The 19668-nt window shown below is 45.0% G+C and overlaps 2 protein-coding genes across 4 annotated transcripts in view; both read left to right on the forward strand.

The window, feature by feature from the left end:
- Positions 1-1781: 1781 nt before the first annotated feature.
- On the forward strand, positions 1782-5302 carry NHLRC1 (NHL repeat containing E3 ubiquitin protein ligase 1; the record flags this gene model as incomplete). The annotated part of the gene is made up of 1 exon (XM_083876215.1): positions 1782-5302. The coding sequence occupies one exon, from the start codon at positions 1782-1784 to the stop codon at positions 2943-2945; it is 1164 nt and encodes a 387-aa protein (XP_083732341.1). The 3' UTR covers positions 2946-5302.
- A 13477-nt stretch (positions 5303-18779) lies between these two features.
- KIF13A (kinesin family member 13A) overlaps positions 18780-19668 on the forward strand; it is a 102966-nt gene continuing 102077 nt past the window's right edge. For all 3 annotated transcript variants that reach the window (XM_083856728.1, XM_083856726.1, XM_083856727.1), the window contains exons 1-2: positions 18780-18869; positions 19060-19150. In XM_083856728.1, the coding sequence (XP_083712854.1) occupies positions 18815-18869; positions 19060-19150 (146 nt within the window). In that variant the 5' untranslated portion in view covers positions 18780-18814. The remainder of the gene's footprint in view (positions 18870-19059; positions 19151-19668) is intronic.

Below are 19668 nucleotides of genomic sequence, written 5' to 3' on the forward strand. Positions count from 1 at the left end.
AGTACAAGAGAGGCCTCAACATGGAGTAGGCCCAGCAGAGGACTACAAAGATGGCTGGGGGGCTGGAGCATCTTGCTTATGAGGAAAGGCTGAGAGAGCTAGGATTGTTATTCTGGAGAGGAGGCAACTGAGAAGGGACCATCAATGCTTACAACTATCTTTAAGGGCAGTTGACAAGAGGATGGGAGTAGACTTTCCAGTGGTGCTCAGGGACAGGAAAAGGTGTAAAAGACACAAACTGAAACACAGGAAGTTCTGTCTTCTGAATATGAGGAAAATCTTCTCTACTTTGAGGGCGGCAGAGCACAGCAATTTCTCCTTGCAGCTTATTTTGAAAGGAAAGGTTTGATTGCAATTCATCAAGAATAGAAGTCGAGTAAAAGCCATGGGGCTTTTTAAAGTGCCATAGTCCTAGAGCTGTAAATGGGTCTGTCTGCTGGTTTTAGCACAGCAGTCCCCACGCCCACAGCTCATTGGAACACTCAGTATTGCTTGTAGATACTCATGTTTCAAGGTTGGGTTGACAGAGAGAAGAAGGGACGAAGCCAATGGGCCAATGCAAGCTGGGAGCTGCTGGGTTTGTTTTCACTGCTGGCCAGTACTGCAGCTACCAGGTTAAAGCATCTTCTTCCTTTCAAGTTTTTTCCGGATGCAACATGAGAGCTCCCAAAGTTTATCTCAGACTTCCAGATATGTGATAGCCACAAAAGGCCAGACACTTGGCACGAGGCTGCCACATGCTCTGTGGTATCCTGCACAGGACTCCCAGGCATGCAACAGCCTGGCAAGAGCAATGCCACGTGCCAAAACAGCCATTTTAGGATGTGTAAGATCTGTGTGTGCCCTGCAATTACTCTGAGAATACCCTGTAAATACACCTAGCAGAAGAAGCACATGCTGTCCATGTACCTTACAAAAAATGTGTGTATGTGCCTGTCTGAGAAATGTGTCTACTAGTGATGAGTGTAAATATTTTCTAAATTTTGCCATAACAGCAGAAAAAATCCAGTTAAATCAAGGTTTTCAGAGGGATGGAGTGCATTTGCTATGAAGATAGGCTGAGAGAGTTGGAATTGTTCAGCCTGGAGAAGGCTCTGGGGAGACCTTAGGTCAGCCTTCCAGTACCTGAAGGGCCTGCAGGAGAATTGAATAGAGACTTTTTACATGGACATATAGTGACAGGGCAAGGGGAAATCTGACAGAGGGTAATTTTAGATGATATATTAAGAAGAAATTCCTTAGTGCAAAGGTGATGAGACTGGAAGGCTGATGAGGTGATGAGGTTGGCCAGAGAAGCTGTGGATGCCCCATCCCTGGAAGTGTTCAAGACCAGGTTGGATGATGCTTTGAGCAACCCGGTCATCCCTGCCTATAGGAGGGGGATTGGAACTAGATAATCTTCAAGATCCCTTCCAATCAAAACCATTCAGTGATTCCACGATTCTGTGGAACTGTGGCTTAATTGCTTACTCTGGTAGGCGCATAAGGAGAGCTACTAGTGGTATGGTAACTTGGTAACTGGATGTCTGTAGGAGTGCGGTGAATAATTGAACATTCTGGCGGGTAGTTGAACACTCTGGTGGATACTGGACTGTTGTGGATATGATGTACGAGCAGGGCTGTTCTGGGTACGGGACACTCCGGGGTGCCGGCGGGAAGGGGCCCGGGCCCTGCTCCTCCCCCTCTGTCCCGCAGGGGGCGCTCGGCGCCTCAGCCGCCTCAGCCGCCTCAGCGCCCGCCCCGCTGGGCCCGGGGGCTCGGATCGCTCTCCTCGGGCGGGGATGGCGGCGGAGGACGAGGCGGAGCTGAGCCTGCTGGAGTGCCGGGTGTGCTTCGAGCCGTACGGCCCCGACGGGGAGCGGCGGCCGCTCAACCTGCCCTGCGGGCACGTCCTCTGCCGGGGCTGCGTGGGGGCCCTGGCCGGCGCCGAGCGGCAGAGGCTGGAGTGTCCCTTCTGCCGGCGGCCCTGCGGCCCCGCCGAGACCAGCGACTGCCGCCCGCTGCTGCAGCTGCTGGAGCTCCTGCGCCCCGCCGGCGGCGGCCCGGCCTCGGCCCTGGGCGGGAGCGGCGGAGGGGCGGCGGCGGCCCCTGCAAAGCTCGGGCTGCGGCTGTGCCTGTGCCTGGGGGGCTGGGGGTTCCTGGTGAACCCCACCGGCCTGGCCGCCTGCCCCGAGTCCGGCCGCCTGGCCGTGGCACACGACGGCAAGAAGAGGATCCACGTCTTCGGGCCGAGCGGGGTCTGCCTGCGGCGGTTCGGGGAGCGCGGGGACGGGGGCAACGACATCAAGTATCCGCTGGATGTGACCGTCACGTCGGATGGGCACGTGGTGGTCACCGACGGCGGGGACCGCTCCGTGAAGGCCTTCGATTGTGAGGGAAGGGGCGTCCTGGCCGTCCGGGAAGGCTTCTCTCTGCCCTGGGGCCTGGATGCCGCCTCCGAGAGCGAAGTAATCCTGACCGACGCGGAGGCGGGTGCGCTGTACCGCTTGTCCGCCGACTTCCGACGGGGGGAGTTGAAGAAGTGTCAGATGGTCCGGTCCCGGCTGGTCAGCCCCAGGGCTGTTGCCGTCTGCCCCACCTCGGGCGCTGTCGCGGTGACAGAGCACCTGAGAGCCCGAGGGCCGAGCAAGGGCAGCACCCGCGTCACTGTGTTCAGTGCGGAGATGGATCTCCTCGGGCAGGTGGACACCTTCGGCCTGAACCTCCTTTTCCCCTCCAGAATACACGCTACCGCTGTGGCCTTTGACGGAGAAGGTCGTGTCATAGTAACGGATGTTTGTAGCCAGGCTGTCATATGCCTAGGGAAACCTGAGGAATTTCCAATCTTTAATCCTCTAATTAGCCACGGGCTATTTTATCCTGTCGGATTGACTTACACGGCAAACAATTCCCTGGTGGTTTTAGACAGCGGTGATCATTCAATAAAAGTGTATAGCTCTACCTGAGGGGGCTTAGACGCTTCTTGCTGCAGGCTCAAGCCGCTTCTGGCCATAAAGCACGCGGAGTTCTGGAGTTTGTAGGAGTGGAGGGTGGAGGCGGTTTTGGGGCTCTGAGTGAAATCACCCTCTGACCAGCATGCCGTGTTTTCTGCAAAACTTGTATCACGTCTCTTGCCTACCTGTGGGAGAGAACCTGGCTGTTGCTGCCTGTAGCCAACAACAAATCAACCAAACAAATCATTTGACATTTTAAAACTATTCCATGCCTTGACAACCAAGTGGTTTTGGGGGTTTTTTGACAAGTAATCAAAGACCAGCACCTGTGAAAGTAATGCGTCATTTATTTACATTTCCCAGCACATAGTTTTCACTGTTCTTAATTAAGTATAGATACACTCCTGACAAAACTGTTTCCAGGAATTGTGCACAAGGAAGGAGATTGCCTTGACAGAATGATAAGAGAATTGGAAGCATCCATTCAAGGTAGCATAAATCCAGTTAAAATCATTGTGATGGAGGAGCTAACACTGATGAGTGAGTTATGAGAAGTGAAATCATGTTCAAAGATTTTTTTTTTTCCGTACCAGGAAAATGCAGGAAAATGCATTTCTGGGGGCACTCTTCTCTCTGCTAGCTTATTCTCACCTTTATTAAGGTTGTACTGGAGCACTTTGTCTTCCTCTGAAATGCCCAAGTCTCTGTCTTTACCTAGAGATAATCTGGTGTGTGGTTACACAGCGTGGGCTGCTTTGCCTAAAAGCCTCTTGAAGTATTCACGTTTAGACCACAAATGCTCCTGCATATGTAAGTTTCAATTGGCTGTGCTGCTAACACAGCTACACGTAGGAGGTTTTCAGCACTGCGTGGCCCTGTTGTGTCATTAATATGGTGCTTTTCGCACTCCAAACTCCAGGATTCAACTGCAAATTGAAATGTTAGTGAGAAGTAAGCTTCATTTTTTCCCTTAACTTCCAAATGAGGTTTTGTTGATTGTGAACACATAGGAGATTTAGATCAGTTTATAATCACTTGTTTTACTCACAATATTGTTATATTCTCAGAGTTTACTGTGGACAAAGTCCTTTTGCCTTATTGCATAGTGGAAATTATGGTATATATGGCTTATTTTGAGAAGGATTAAAAACCCCCACTAGAAGTCACTCCTGCATTTTTCAGCATTTATCTGCTGCTAAAATGATTACTTAGATGGTTCAGTATTAAAATGAAGTTAGATATAAATGTAAATGCTATCTGAGGTAGAGATGAGTAGGTTAAAATGGAATAAAATTTTTGAGGTAATGTCTTTTTTTTTAGTAATTGAAATCATTAATATTAACTTATGTAATTTGAAGTTCACAGGCAATCTATCAGTAAATTTTTATCTGGCGTTTGGTCTGACTTCAGGGCATTTAATAACTGCATGTGTTACAGCACGAGTGATTTACCAAATAGTTGCATTAAATTGGAGCAGTTTAGCCCTCTAATTCAGCCGTGTGTTAATCTGTCTCATGTCAACATTTATATAAACAAGTCTATTAATTGCAGCTATTTGTAAAGGTTAATTGAACAGCAGCCTGCCAATAAAGTGTGATTTGCTTACTCCTATATTTTAGTAATTTAGTGATAATTCCTCATAACTTTTCCTCATGTGTTTCCTTGTTACAACACCATTTCTGTATTGCAGTTGTCCTGTAGATGGTTTCTTCTTCTATTTGGGGATATCCTGCAGAAGTTGTTGTAGGGCCATTTTTTGCTATTGAAAATCACATAGGTGTGCACAGTTGGTATTTTTCAGCCTTCTCTACTGTCTGGCCAGACAGCAAGTGCCTTTGGGAGAGCCAGAAATCCTCCTTGGCCATTCTGCAGTACAAGCTGGATGGCCCTGAGCAGGAGCCCAGTTGGGAGGTCAGGAAGGAAATTTACTGGGAGAAGCAGACCCCTGGATTATATATTCCTTTCTAGATGCCAAGGAGATGCCTGCCTTTGATAGAACCAATTAGATAACACTTCCTTTGGGGGACTGCTTTGTGTCAAAATGCATGCAATGCCATCAATGCTGTATTCATACATAATTAATACTTTGTCACAGTAACACTTCCTCTGAACCATGGGCTGTGAGCTTTCATCTTCTCAAACCTTTGTGTGCACCAGGAGCTTGTTTCTACTACTAAATTCGTGGATGGGCAAATTTCCTAGGACCTACTGCCATGTAGGCAACTTTCCAGCAGTTGAAATGCTGATTTTTAAACATTTGACTCATACTGTTTTAAAATCTACAAACACTCCCATTGTTGCCCACTCTATTCCTGTCTCCTTTGGTAACTAGAAATCCCTTGATTTTGGGGTTTATAAGCAAAATAAACTTTGGGACTTATTCTACGTAATAGATTTTTTTTTCTGTGTGCCATTTCCTGCATTCTCTGCTTTACCTACCTATTGAAAGCAAATCTAGACTTCTTCTGTGAACAGTTTTCCCTTTTACTCTACAGCTTGGTGCTTTGTGTTGTACAACGTTGCAGCAAAGGAACCTTTACATTCTGCCTTAATTAATTAATTTGATGCAGGTGCCTTAATTGCCATAACGAACTGTATAAAACCAAATATTAAAAATGTTGAGTTCTTTGGTGTGTAAGGGAAAATGCAGCAGTAAAGCTGAAATCTTCCTTTTGACACAAAATCTTGTGTTATGAGAGAGAGATGGCAAATATTGAAGGGCCCATGCTTGAACTGATTTCCTTAGGTTTGGGGTCTGACTGGTTGTGCTTGGAATGGGGATAAATAGATGTGTGCTTACCTCTGGAAAAGAGTGGTGGCCATTCCATTTAGAAGGGAACATAGGACTCTGTCTAGTTACTTCAGTGACCTTACTGTTGTTGTTTTGTTTTTGTTTTTTTTAATCCACCACCTTTGCATAACTCTCTGCACCTCATGCTTTAGCCACTGAATTAAAACCAAATAAATATAATGGACAGTATTCCTTTAATATCATGTCTTCAGCCCCTAGTGGAGATTGCTATGTCTGATGTGCACACACACACACTGCAATTCCTATTTGGTTTATTTTTAAGCACTGATCTCAGGCTGCATATAAATACATCAGGGTATGTTTACAGTGTTAAGGAATTAAAGGAGTCAGAGGAGTTTCAGAAATACATATTGAGATGATGTTCTGTAACATATGTATTTTTTGTTTTGCTTGTGAAGAAAATAATTTTAGATAAAGAATATTTTTTTCAGATTGATGAATATGTGAGAAAGGGTGAAAAAAAAGTAAAATTTATTTAATTTTGGCCATTGTCCATTTGAGCACATGTCCATTTCCTCCAGTCACATTGCTGTGCACATCAACTTGATCTTTATATTTTCCCAAAGCATGGATGCAACATCACTGCAGCATTTTTTAACATGGACTGATTTCAGAGGAAAAGGGTATCTCCTATAATGTCCAGTCCCCAAACCACTAAGAATTTTATACAGGTCCATCAGGAAGATAGCCATGAATATAGGAGACCTTTCAATTCTGGAAGGGTTGATGGAGGTCAAAAAGCAGCTTTTTTCCCTGGGACCATGGGTCACAATGCTGTTGCACCCTCTTCTCAAAGGCTCATCTTACAGTTTACATGTCACCTGTGAGTCACAGCTTTCCTGCACAGGAGCAAAGCAAAAATACACATATTTTTCAAGTGAGTTCTAAACCTTGCTCTTCATTCAGGCATCTCAGGAGAACTGACAGATCGTCCGGAGACCAGCAAGCGCTTCTTTGATACTGTTACATAAACATCCAGGCTTTCTCTAAAGTGCCTCCTTTGTGGAACACGTCTGACTCCTGGGCAGCTTCAAAGCTCTCTAATACTGGAGAGGTTCTCAGGGAGCAGACTATGCATTGCACTTACACCTTTTTCTCACTACTGCTTTCCAAGAGATTTACTGATATTCCTGAACTTGGCGCTACAACCTTTCTGTGAGGCAAACACAGTACAAATGTCTTGGCCCTGCAGCTGCTGACGAGAAAGCTGAAAATCAAGGGAAGCCTTTGGCAGACTTCAGGCTAGATCTCAGAATTCCCATTACAAGGTTACCTTAATAAAGCAGGGAGAGTCTGTGTTTAATTACCCTTTTGTCTGGGACATGCCTTTCTGATTTTGGAAGAAGTTTTGACATTATACTGACGATCTTTTTGTTACCAATTCCTTTGGTGTTTCCTACAAATCATGGAGATTAATACTTTTCCAAACCACAGTGTATTCCTAGATAATTGCTTCCAGTGTGCTCCACAACGGTGTGTGGTTTCAGTTTTGAAATGCTCAAATTTCACATTGATAGAAAGGAGGAGAGGAGATGAACTCTGAAAAGGAGAAAAAAAAATTTAAAAATGAAAGGTGTCTGTGGCTTAAGCAGAGGGTGAACTCCACCAAGTCAGAGCACAGAGCACACCCATCATTCCAGTAAAGGGAATGCATTCTTAAGAGGTGAAGCATTTCAGCCTGGAAAATTGACAAGATAATAAAGGCTATTGCCTTTTGATTAGTGTTTACCTCTGGCAGAGGAATAACCTGCATTTGAACAGATTTTCCAGCTACAATTAGACACTTTTCAGATGGCAATCATTAAAACTATTATGAGAGTTACCTGTAGCTTTTATTATCTGTTAGTTTGTAGCAAAAATCTGGATTGGTGGGGAAGGAATGAAGATTTGGAGCAAACTAGCAGTTTTAGGGAAGTATGCTCCCTATAATTGAATTAATACGTATGTTGCATTTTTCTAAAGATCCCTCTTAATGTAGGCAATTTTTATTCTTTGTTCACAGGTGAGCACTATATGGGCAGAGAGTTGAGGTGAGACAACAAATCCTGCTTTCGTGGAATATGTTTTTTTTTTTTTTAAATTGGGAAACAATTGCTTGCCACAAGATTCTGTAAAACATTTTAAATACTTTAAATATCATTATATGCCTTGTAATGAATAAGTGGTAGGCAATTTAAAGCAAGACATAAGATTAGAGATCAAAAATTATAGCTCAGAAAAAGAAATAATTTACTTTGAGAAAACTCTGAAGATACTAAGAAAACCATCCAACCAACCAAAAAAAAAAAAAGAAAAAAAGAAAAAAATAAAATTTTTTTTTCAAAGGTTGCTTTTAAAACTTCTAGTACAAAAAAATTATCTTGAAAGAATAATACACCTACATAATCACAGGAGGTAACTCTTACTGGGATTTTTTCCATATATAAATAGATTAAAGGTAAAACCTGTTTGATGCTCACCTAGCATGATTTCATCAATAATATGGACTATGGAGTTTAACCAGTATTTAGTAACTACTGATCTGTACTAAAAGTAAGAAGCAAAGAACAATTGTGGTTTTTACTATCTCAGACTAAGGTACTATCATGAGAAGAAATATAATGTCATTAAAATGTGCTTTATAAGGAATCTAGCAAAAAGAGTCAGACAGATTAAGTATTAAAATTATATAATCACTTTAATATGAGAAGGATGTGCCTGGCTCCCTTATCTGTCATTGTCCTTAATTAGGTAGGAAATAGGGCTCTTCAGTGAATTCTCTGCCAACTTCCCCCCAACTTACAGCATGATATTATGGAGCCAGAAGTATTTAAAGTATATTAGTGTATTAGTCTTTTTCTATTCCTAATATTACTTGAACTGACTTGTTTGAGCTGAGGCTTGCTCTGTCATGAGTAGTTTATCTGTGCAGTTATGAGTAGTGCAAATGGAATTGTCCACATAAATAAATGCTGCAGGACTGGGCTTGAAGTCAGGGAGATTCAGGCTAGTGCAGAGGTTTATCCTGGAGAAGTGTTTGCAGCAGACTTTACGATGACAATTTCTGGGAATGCTGATTTGGGGTTTTATGTGCTGAAAATCCTGTGCATGTTTAAAATGTATTATAAGCAATTATGACTTTCAGCATCAGAAATCCTTTGTGAAAGAAATTTTTTGTAATGGTTTAGCTTTTCTTATTTCTTCTTTCATAATATACTGAACCCTTGCTTGGTTTCTAACAGTCCTTTAGACCAAGTGGATCAGTACTACACTTCCCTTTTGGCATTTGCAGTTGCTCAGTAACCAGTGAGATGACACAAGACCCACTCTGGACCAGCTTCAGTGGAGACCATATACCTGAATATGTCTTGCAGATCCTACAGAGGAGGTTTTTAGCCTTAGCCAACAGGTTAGAAAAGTTATGGTGTTTATACTATAGTGGAGATGACACTGTAGGTTCTAGTCCAAGAAGACTGTGTGAAAAGATTTCTAAGGCTGCAGGGTAGTTAGACACTTCTAGTTTTACTTTGCAAGAAGAATTTGCAACAAGAATTGTTGCCTTTTAAAGATGAAGGTAAAGTGCACCATTTCTTCCCTAGTATGCCAAAGTGAAATTGAAGTTACCCCCGGCCCAGCATTAGAGCATTTTGTAATTTATTTTGTAATGTTCATAAAGCTGTTCAGTTCTTAGATGGTGTTATCATTAAAATGCAGCTGATACTATATTTCACATATTTCCACTGTGTCAGTGTTACTGAGATTAAAAAAACCAAACAATTAAACCCAAACCACTTAGAAAAGTGTACAGGCAGAAGATAGAAGTAAATCTTGTCTTTCTTCTTCTCTCTCACTGGAGAAATAAAAGCCATGCAACTGAATTATTATCAGACATCTATATAAAGCGATGGACTTTCACCCCTTTGTTTGGCTTGACTTAAACCTTGAGTCAGTGTTCTTGATGATAAGGCTAAAGTTTTGATTTCTGAATTTCAGTCACATTGCTCCTATTTGTGACTTCTGTGGAACCCTTACCCATTCTTCCCAGCTGGTTTAGTCCATTCCAGAACTGTGTTTCTGATTAGTTGTTGTTTAGTCAAACTGTGGTGTACATGTGTGTCCTCACCATTTTGCTTTCAGAAGAAAGGTTAATTCCCCCAGAGGTTCTGTCCGTGTTTTGGTTTTGCTGTGTTTCTTTTCTAAAACAGTCTTTCATCTTTGCTGTCAGATTAAAGGGAGGAAACCTCAGATCACAATATGAATGGTGGGAAAGGACCTAAGTCATTCAGGGAATGCCTTTGGGAGACAGGCAATGCAAGCTTTATTACAGGAGAAGAGAGGGTGAAGGACTATACAATTCAAACTTTGTGTGGACTAACAGTTTTAGCAATCCTTCTACTCCAGCTGCTCCTGCGCTGCTCCATTTGTAATAGTGACTGTGGGAAAAATTAAATCAGAAGTCACTAACTTGCAAGTCACTGGTTTGTTGGGTTTTTTTAGTCCTTGCAATAGCAACAGGCTGATCCCAGTGACCATGACTCTGTATTGGATTTTGTGGGTGACTGCTATAACTGGTCTGAGTTTTCATATCAAATGCTGGTGTAGACAACCTACAAGAAGCTTGGAAGCTTCCATAGGCCATCTGTTCCTCAATTTATATTTTTACCTGCAAAGAGCAAGCCTTTCATCATGTGTTAAAGATGATGAAACTTGAAGCAACATGACAACAAAGGATACCCTGTGGTTGCACTCTTTGACAGAGTGCAAAATCTTTCTGTTTTTCAATAGAAAAATGAGAGTATGATCTGTTGCTGATAATTTTGGTGGTGGTGGTAGTTATAAGATTATTATTTTTGAAATGTTTTCTTCAGACTGGAGAGAACTGGGAGGAGAAGTGATGAGGTGTTTTGTTTTCTAAATGAAAGATCATGAGTCTTATTATGCACCTTAATAAGCACCTTCAGCACTTGTTTCTACCTTCTCCAGGAACTGATGAAACCTACTCAACTTAATGTGAGTCTTCATGATGACTTCAATAGACAGCAGACAGATCCAAGATCTGTGCTGAGCTGACTTACATATGTTTTAACAAACACAATTCCTCCTCCTCTCTCAAGGCTTTGCTTCACTCAGCTTCCTTACTTTGCTGACATGCCAGAGTGTACTGTTGTCCTTTCTAATCTCTTTCAAGCTTCTTTCCTTCTCCATACTTTATAAAGATAACACATTTGGCTAGAGTGCTTATTTGCAGGCATCGCTAAGAAATAATTGCGTAAGGAGAAATTTTGGCTTGGACAGCATGGTTAACAGCTCATCTTACTTACTAAGCAAGCTTGGTGGATGTACTCCTCCCTCCCCACCCTCCTCTTCTTCCCAGGGGCAGGGCCCCAGTTCCAAATCTCTCCCATGGTAGCCAGCAAAGTTCAGCTTCTCTCTCAAAGCAGAAAGTAAGCCAGTAAGGGGACTGTGACTAAGTGCAGAAGGGTTAACAGGAAAGCTGCTCTTTTGTTCCAAGGGACTGCTGCCACTAGTCAGGCTGTTTATATTCACAGCTTTCCCACTCATCCCTACTGAGTATAAGGCTCACCTCTGAAGACAGAGTCTGAGTGCTGCTGTGTATTTGACAGACTGCATGTAGTATCTGTTTGCTCATTGAAGACACTTGAAGGCTGCAGACTCACTTTTCTTACCTGTGGAAAGGCACACACCTGCACTTAGCAAATGCATAATTAGTGATGCTCTGGACAATGTTTGTGACTCAACTCCTTGCACTTGGCACAAGTGCCTTAATCTCAGTTTGGGACTTGCAGTCACAAGAGAACTGCATGGATATGCTGGAGTGATGCTTGCATTCCAGACATTCCTAATCATAAAGATGAAGAGGGGCGAGAGTTTTTTGGGCAGAGGGAATAATGGCAGGGTTGTCCTTTCCTTCAGTTCACTGGGGCCTGCCTGATTTAAATTGTAAATAACTTTACCAACTGTGGCACTTTTTGCTCTTAGGCAAAGCATCTGATTTCTACTAATACATAGCAGAAAGTTGAAAGATAAAAAAGGGGTAGTCTCTATTAACTTAATATCAATCCCTTTTCATTACTTAATAGTTCTATTAACCACAGATAGGTGATGTCAGTTCCTTTGGGACCTTGTGATCTTACTTTTTAAGAGTACAAAACTGTTTCCTTTCCCTTCCCTTTCCACTACCATAAAATATTATCATCACCATGGTGTTTAAAAGACTGCATAGTGGCACATGTCTGGGAGGGTCAGCAGTAAAGGTTCCCTGCCATCACATCACCTAACCGAATCAAGTTCATCCTTAAAATTAGCTTAATTGGTCTTCTGTGTAAGAAGCCATTCATTTCTCTGGGAGTAGAAGTCAATTCATTTCCAGCCTGAGACAAAAACAGAGAAGGATTAAGGTTGGCAGGGACCTTTGGAGCCCATCTGGTCCAACTCCCCTTCCCAAGCAGGGCCACCTGGTTGCACAGGACCACGTCCAGATGGCTTTTGAGTATCTCTAAGGATGAAGCTTCTATAACCTCTGTGGACAAGCCATGCCAGTAGTCAGTCACCTTCACAGTGAAGAAGTGTTTCCCAATGTTCAGAGGGAACCTCCCATGTTTCAGTGCATGCCCACTACCCCTGGCCTGTCACTGGGCACCACTGAAGACAGCCTGGCTCCCTCTTCTTTGCATTGCCCCTTCAGATGTATCTATACATTGATAAGATTCCTCCCTTTGAGTCTTCTCCATACTAAATAGCCCCAGTTGTCTCAGCCCTTCTTCTTCGGAGATGCTCCAGACCTTTAATCATCTTTGTGCCCCTTCACTGGACTGTCTCCATTGTGTCCATATCCCTCTTGTACTGGGGAGCCCTGAACTGGACACAGCATTCCAGGTGTGGCCTCACCAGTGCTGGGTTAGGATCACCTCCCTTGACCTGCTGGCAGTGCTTCTCCTAATGCAACCCAAAATAAAAGGTCTGTACAAATGAGAGTTTACATCCATTTGTTCTTGTCCTAGTGTTTTTCCTGGAACTTCAGTAACACCATGCTTTTGACTGGCCTGAAAGAAAGCATAAACAGCCATATCCCTTCTCGGTCTTTATTTTGCTAGACTAAACAAACTGAACTTTTTTAGTCTGCCCTTCTTTGATAATGTTCACCATGCCACAGTTCTCCCAGTAACCCTTTAATGAGTTAGTTCTCTTTTGAACTCCTCTTCCTAAATGCTGTACTGAGTTTTCCAGGTGGAATCTCAGCCATGCTTTTTACCATGTCACCCATACCTCTTCTTTCACTGTAGGAAATAACTGAAGTGATAACTGAACTACATAGGTTTTCATTCAGGTATTACTGGGTTGAGTCCAGGATGAAGACCCATGGCCCTGCTCTCTCTGGTATAAGCAAATTTAGGAAGATTTTTGAGTTGGGGTGGAGTGTTTCCTGAAGAGAAAAAGGGATGCCATACAGGTAATTTACATCAATAGCAACAAAAATGTAAATAAAGCCACCATTTCTTTCCTAGACAACTAAGGAATGTGAGCTACGTAGAACACATCTAGATGTCAGAGGAAAACACAACTGTTGCTCATATCTGAGGTTACAATTGCAGGGATGTTAAATTCTCTGCCATAAGCAAATCCCTCCCAAGACAGTAAGGTTCCATTTGGATTCAGTAAAAGCTTTAGTCACACTTTTGGAGTGTAGGGAAATGTATCTGAGCAATATATAAAGAAATTTTCTTTACTTCCCATCAATTTCTTTTCTACCTTTCCCCCTTTTTTACTTCCCATCAGTTTCTTTGCTATAGCTGCATTACTCTGCTTCTAATGTCATTTATTTCTATTAATAGGACTTCTCATCTGTAGGTAGTAATGACCATTAAAGTTCCCACAGTAATTTGAAACTATTTCTGTGTTCTAAGTCGTAAGAGATGGGGAACAGAGCTCCCTGACCCCTCTTCTTCAGTGACTGCAGCAAAGAGATTGTCCTCTGCAGAATGGTCATGGAGTTAAATGTAGCTAAAACTGAGCAGCTCCTCTTACAGGCGGGTTAGTTTCATTTACTATGCTGATCTTGGGATGAAGTTTTCAAAAGCCTATTGCAATGTTGTATCACAGACAGGGAGAAAACATCAGATCTCATCAGTGAAATTGCATGCCATATTTTTTCCCCCCACAGCAAGGAATGTTTCAGCTTGATGGAGATGTGACTGCACCTGTCTTGGGGACATTCATCTGTTGTAATTGTTCATTCTCTGATCCCACTGTGAGATCTACTGTGCAGCAGCCAGGGTGAGCATGGAGGCAAAGCTAGGGTCTAGCAGAGGTCATCACCCCAGTGAGGTAAAACCAATCAGGTAATTCAAAACATTTGTAAATTAGGCTGTAAGAACAGATTTAGTCTGCTCATCACAGAAAGCCAACTCTGTTCAGAGCTGAGGTAGGTTTAAACTGCAGTGCCTGTTCAAAGCTCTATATCTTGTGCAGTTTTGAGCAGCACCTGTTAGCAGGGTAATGTTTAGGTGCATATATTCTGCATTTGTTCTTAATGCTGGCAGTTCAAACTGCTTCATTTTTTTCTGAGTGTCAGAAGAGCATTTGTCACTGCAGCCCCTTTCTGGGCCCAGAGTGTTGCCATAAATATAGAGGACAATTTTCATGCCTCATGCACAGCTTTAGAGACAGTCAAAACAGATCTTTGATAAGACAGAGGTGGCAACCATCCAGCCTGACTAATGTCCAGATTGAATTTGGAGCAAGAAGGAAGAGGAAAAGCAGCCTGAAAAGTGCCCTCAGACAGGTCACTGGCTAAATTCCTGCCTTCACACTCCTTTGTAAATTCACTGCATCTGTCCAGCAGGGTTACTTGCAAAGCCTAGTGATGTGTGACAGAAATTTGGTTCCTGGTGTGCAGTTATGGGCAGACATTTGCTTCCCTAGGTGCTCTCTAAATGCACCTTAATTAATGAAAAATTCAAGTTTGTCTGCATAACAGGACACTCATTTGTGTCTTGTCACAAATATAGTCATATTTTATCCCACCCCTCCAATATGAAATACTTCTCCCTTCCATAATGACCATGTGCTAAATGTTCCTTCCTATATACTAAATGCTATTTTTGAAAAATGCACGAATTATTAGCCATTCTTCTTTTTCAACAACATAAAAAGTGAACGATTTATCAGTTATTTTGTTAGAGTTATGGTTTCTTCCTGTCTTTTCCCTAACTTAAGTGTAATGTATTAGATTACTAACCTTAAAAATATCTGTTGGTTTTATAATACAGCGTTCGTTCATTTTACCTCTTTCTGACTGGATGATGCTATAATATGTTTGGGTTCAAAATAGAGGGTTTTTTCTCTGTTAATTCAAATTTAAAAATATTTAGTAAAATTTTGGAAACACAAAGCTCTTATTTGGGCCAGTCTTATAAAATACACTCCTTGGGTTAAAATAAGTAGTAAAAATCTTCATTGTAGGCATCACTTGGATTTCAGGTGCTATAGAATCAAACACTTTGTCTTTCTTTTATCACTTTCAACACTAAAAGAATAGCACTGCTTTCCCATGCTCTCACTGCTGCCAGCTTCTCCTCCCCTCTGGCTCCTGTGACACAAGATGAAGTTAGATGTGTCACTGACAGTATGCATCAGTCAGGCACAGTAAGGTATGTGCTGGGGATGCTGCTGACAAGATGGATATTCTTGGCAGGCTCTGTGACATTTCTCCTTGCCCTTTGCTGAAGAAAGGAGGTCACTGGAACACCATGAGGGCTCCAGGCATCAACCTGGATGCACAGCATCATTCCCCCATTTCCATGTCATGAAGCAGAGCGATTGATCCTCCTACTCAGGATGTATGGGAAGACATGGGCAAATCCCATCAAATCCCATTACCTGTGTTATGCCTTGGGAAAATGAGGAGCATTTGGAGCTTCCCACCAAACCAAAGGAAGGAGCAATGTTTTTTTAATGCTCTTTGCTAAACTGTGAATCAATGGGCAAATGTACAGAAACGCTCTAAGGCAAGGAAGAAGAATGAAACTGATGGAAAACAAGAAACAGACAAAGATTAAATCCTGGCCCTATTAAACCTCCAAAATTCCTGTTGACTGCAGTAGTATAGAGTCAGAATAAAATAGAGGGTGGAGGAAAACAGAGAGAGGAAAGGGAAATCAGGGAAGGACGGCTCCAGATTATTTTATCCCCATGTTTCCATCTGAGTTCCCCTCACCCACCATCAGTCTTCACTTTCTCTAGCTTCTCATCTTTTCTCATTGCTGAAGCAATAAGCTGTTATTTCTCATCCGGTATCTCCCATCCATCCATCAGCATGTCTGGGATAGCTGGCAGCTAATTCCAATGGGTTAGTGACCCATCAGTATCCCTTGCCAGTTCCCACGAGGCATGTAAACTGATCAAGCTAACAAATTCTGACAGGTGAGAGACATTCATCCTCAGTTGCTACCAGTAGCAAAGACAGAGATGTAAAGGGTTCCATATGGTGTTCAATGGGGAGATACAATGCCAGAAGAGAAATGTCTCATCAGCCTGAATTCACAAATTGTTCTTTGATCTACCTAATGATCTCATGGGCCTCTAAAATATGACCCTCTTCCTATTCTGCCCTAATGGCAAAAGTTTAGGAGAGACCAGAAATACATTCTACTATAAGCATGCTGCCCAATAGGTGTGGTCAGGTCATGGTAGAGAAGTTGCCAAAAGCCCTTTCTCGAGCTGGCAGAAAAACCTGGGGAAACCAAGATAACATTTTTGGCAGCCATTTCTCAGGGCACATCAATGTGAAGGAAAGAGTAAAAATCCCTTTCTCAACTACCTAACACTAGAATAAACCAGAATTTTACATTTCATTTAAGAAATGAACAGTTAGAGTCTGTATTAGAACAAACTAGGTTGCATCTGCCTTTTCAAAGTTTTGCATGGCTGGCTTTCTGTATCTGCAAATGGCAAAATATAATTCACAAGCCTATACCAGATATTCGTAAAAATTTCTTCCCAAGGCTCTTCCCATAGCCAAAATCATAGTCAATCTCATAAAGACTCCCTTTAATTTCTCTTCAGCTAATGTAATTGTTTTTATGTAATCTTGCAATGATGTCATTTTTCCACTAAGAGGTGGAAAACTGAGACGGAAGGGAGTATTTTCCCTTCCATCTGTTGGCTGTCTTCTCTTTCCCAGCAGTGTCCAAATTTCACAGAACAACTCCCTTTTTGCACAGCCATTTCAGACCTCATGCCTTGTCTTGAGCCAGCACTTACTTTGATCTGGGTTCTTACAGTCTACAGCAGTAAATAGGATGTCTCATGTCAACATCACTCCTTTTCTTTACTCGTTGGGCCACATGCTTATGATGCATTTCATAATGAACTTCATTCCTTATGCCTGCTTCTACAGGCAAGAAGTCCACGTGCACCAGCTACTTCTGCTGACACTCTCCAGACGCCTGGCTCTATTTGGTAACCTTTCTCTTTTGCTGTGCTGAGCGCGCGTCTCGTTTCCTTCCAGCATTCCTGCGAGTTGTGACCATCCGGGACAGCCCGGCCTCCTCCAGAAACATTCCTCTCCATCGCTTTGCAGGGCCTTTCTGGTTGGTGTGCTGGCAGCCGGGAAGGGATTGATCTTCTAAGCCTCCCTCCACTGTTTCCACCTTTGTTTGAGAGGTCTGCTCTTTCTCAGTGCAGCTATATATTCCTCACCAGTTGTTTAGCCCATTCTCCCTACAGTGGTTTAGCCCCAGAGTAGACAGAATAGTCCCATTTAGACATTGCTATTTTGCACTGCAATTCCTGCATTGATAATAAAGATTGATTCTTTGGGAGATATTTTACTGAAGCTAAGGAAACACTTCTAGGGAGAAAAGGTTTTAACAAGACACGTTGAAAAGAGGCCTATTGCATTTTTAACTAAAAATCTTTCTTGGCTTTCCCTCTGGAAGCTCAGCTATCCTCGGAGCTCTCGGTTGCTGGATAAAACACCACTGTTTGTAATGCTTTCCTCCAATACTGAATTGGCCACTGGCTTGTCCTGCAGCGTTTGGGCTAGCTCCCATCAGTGGTGGCCCATCGCTGCCTGGAACACCAGGACAGCGTGAGTGGCCCCGGCACTGGGCAGGCAGCCCTTCACAGCCAAGGAGGGGATGTGCACTCTGGAGCCCGGGCAGGGCTTCTCGCTCCATCACCTCGAGATGCTGCACCGCATCCAGGCCCCCACGCACGCTGCACCCAGGTCATCCTGGGTTGTGCCTATTTTGTCAAAAAAACATCCCCTGACACCATAACACGTTTTCCGAGGCAGATCATGGCTTTTCCTTTTCTTGCCCCAAGGAAATTTGATATACAGCCGGGCAAGCCGGTGGCGGCGTTCACCCGCACAAGGCAGGACGGGGGGCCGGGCAGGGCCGGCGGGTGCATCATCCCGCAGCATCCATCCCCGCTCCCGCAGCATCCACCCCCGCTCCCGCAGCATCCACCCCCGCTCCCGCAGCATCCACCCCCGCTCCCGCAGCATCCATCCCCGCTCCCGCAGCATCCACCCCCGCTCCTGCAGCATCCATCCCCGCTCCCGCCTTCCCGCCAGCGCGCACCCCTCGGCGCGTGCTCCCTGGGAAGGGCGGCGGGCCGAGGATGGGGCGGGGGGAAAGAGGGATCTCCCCACGCCCCCGTGCCGAAGGCACTCGGCTCTTTCCGTCGCTCTCCGGCGCCGCCGCCGCCTTTCCCCGCCCTCTCGCCGCCTGCCCGGGCGGCCGCTCTCCCGGCGGGACGAGGGGAGGCGGAATATGGCGGTGGGGATTGGGAAGGAGGAGGCGGCAGCAGCGGTTCTGCGGGCGAGCCCGTCGGCGGCCAGCTGAGCAGGGAGCGGCTGGGGCCGTGCCACCACCGCCCTCCCCGGCGCCGGACCCTCCTCCTCCTCTCCTTCCATCCCTCCCTCCCTCCCTGTGTCGCCTTCCCCGCCCGCCCGGCCCTCGGCTCGCTCCCGGCCCGGCATGGAGGCTGCCGCTCCGCCGTGTCGCTGCCGCCGCCGGCGCTGAGCGGGGCCGCCCGCCCGGCGCTCCCGGGAGCGGGGAAGATGTCGGACACCAAGGTGAAAGTTGCCGTCAGGGTCCGGCCCATGAACAGGAGAGGTAACCGGGCTCTGGGGGCACCTCGGGGCGGGGGCGCGGCGTCCCCCGCGTTCTGGCCGGGCTGGCGGGAGGACGAGCCGCCCCATTCCCTCGTTCCCGGGAGAGCCGGCGGGAACGAGCTCCAGGGTGCCGGGAGGAGGGGGCTGTGTTCCCTCGCCCCGGCTACAGCCCCCGCCGTGTCGCCTTGCAGAGCTGGACCTGAATACCAAGTGCATCGTGGAGATGGAGGGGAACCAGACTGTGCTTCACCCGCCGCCTTCCAACGCCAAGCAGGGAGAAAGGTAAAGCCCCGAGTGAAAGGCCAGCCCCGGCTCCTCCGCCTGGCCCCGGCAGACGCCTGCCTTGGCTTTGTCAGGGCAGCAGCGGGTCCCCAGGGTGTCGCTCGGTGCTTTTCGGGGCCGCGGCGGGAGGGAGGGGGATGGCGAGAGGCGAGCGCTGCCCGGGGCCGCTGCCTTGGGCTCGCATCCATGGGGAGGTACGGGCGGGTTCTGTACCTGCCTTCCTGGGGGAGCCCGAGTGTGGAGACAGAGGATCCCTGTTAGTCTCCCTGGTTTAGAACTTGATTCTTGATTGATTGCTCAAAAAATAAACTGTTGAGTAGGTAAGGACTTAGGCTGTGTGTGCTGTTTTCAGAATTTTCCCCTGAGTGTAGGCTGTTAACAGCTTGGTGTAACCTGTGGGGGAGCAAGAAGCAGAATCTGATTTTTATGCTACTGATGGATTTTTTTTATATAACTTTGTTTACTAGGTTTTAACCTATTTGCATTTGAAAAGGCTGTAATTGCAAGTTCCTTTATTA

This window comes from Zosterops lateralis (genome assembly GCF_965231275.1).
Source record: "Zosterops lateralis genome assembly, chromosome: 1".
In the NCBI taxonomy this organism is placed as follows: domain Eukaryota; kingdom Metazoa; phylum Chordata; class Aves; order Passeriformes; family Zosteropidae; genus Zosterops; species Zosterops lateralis.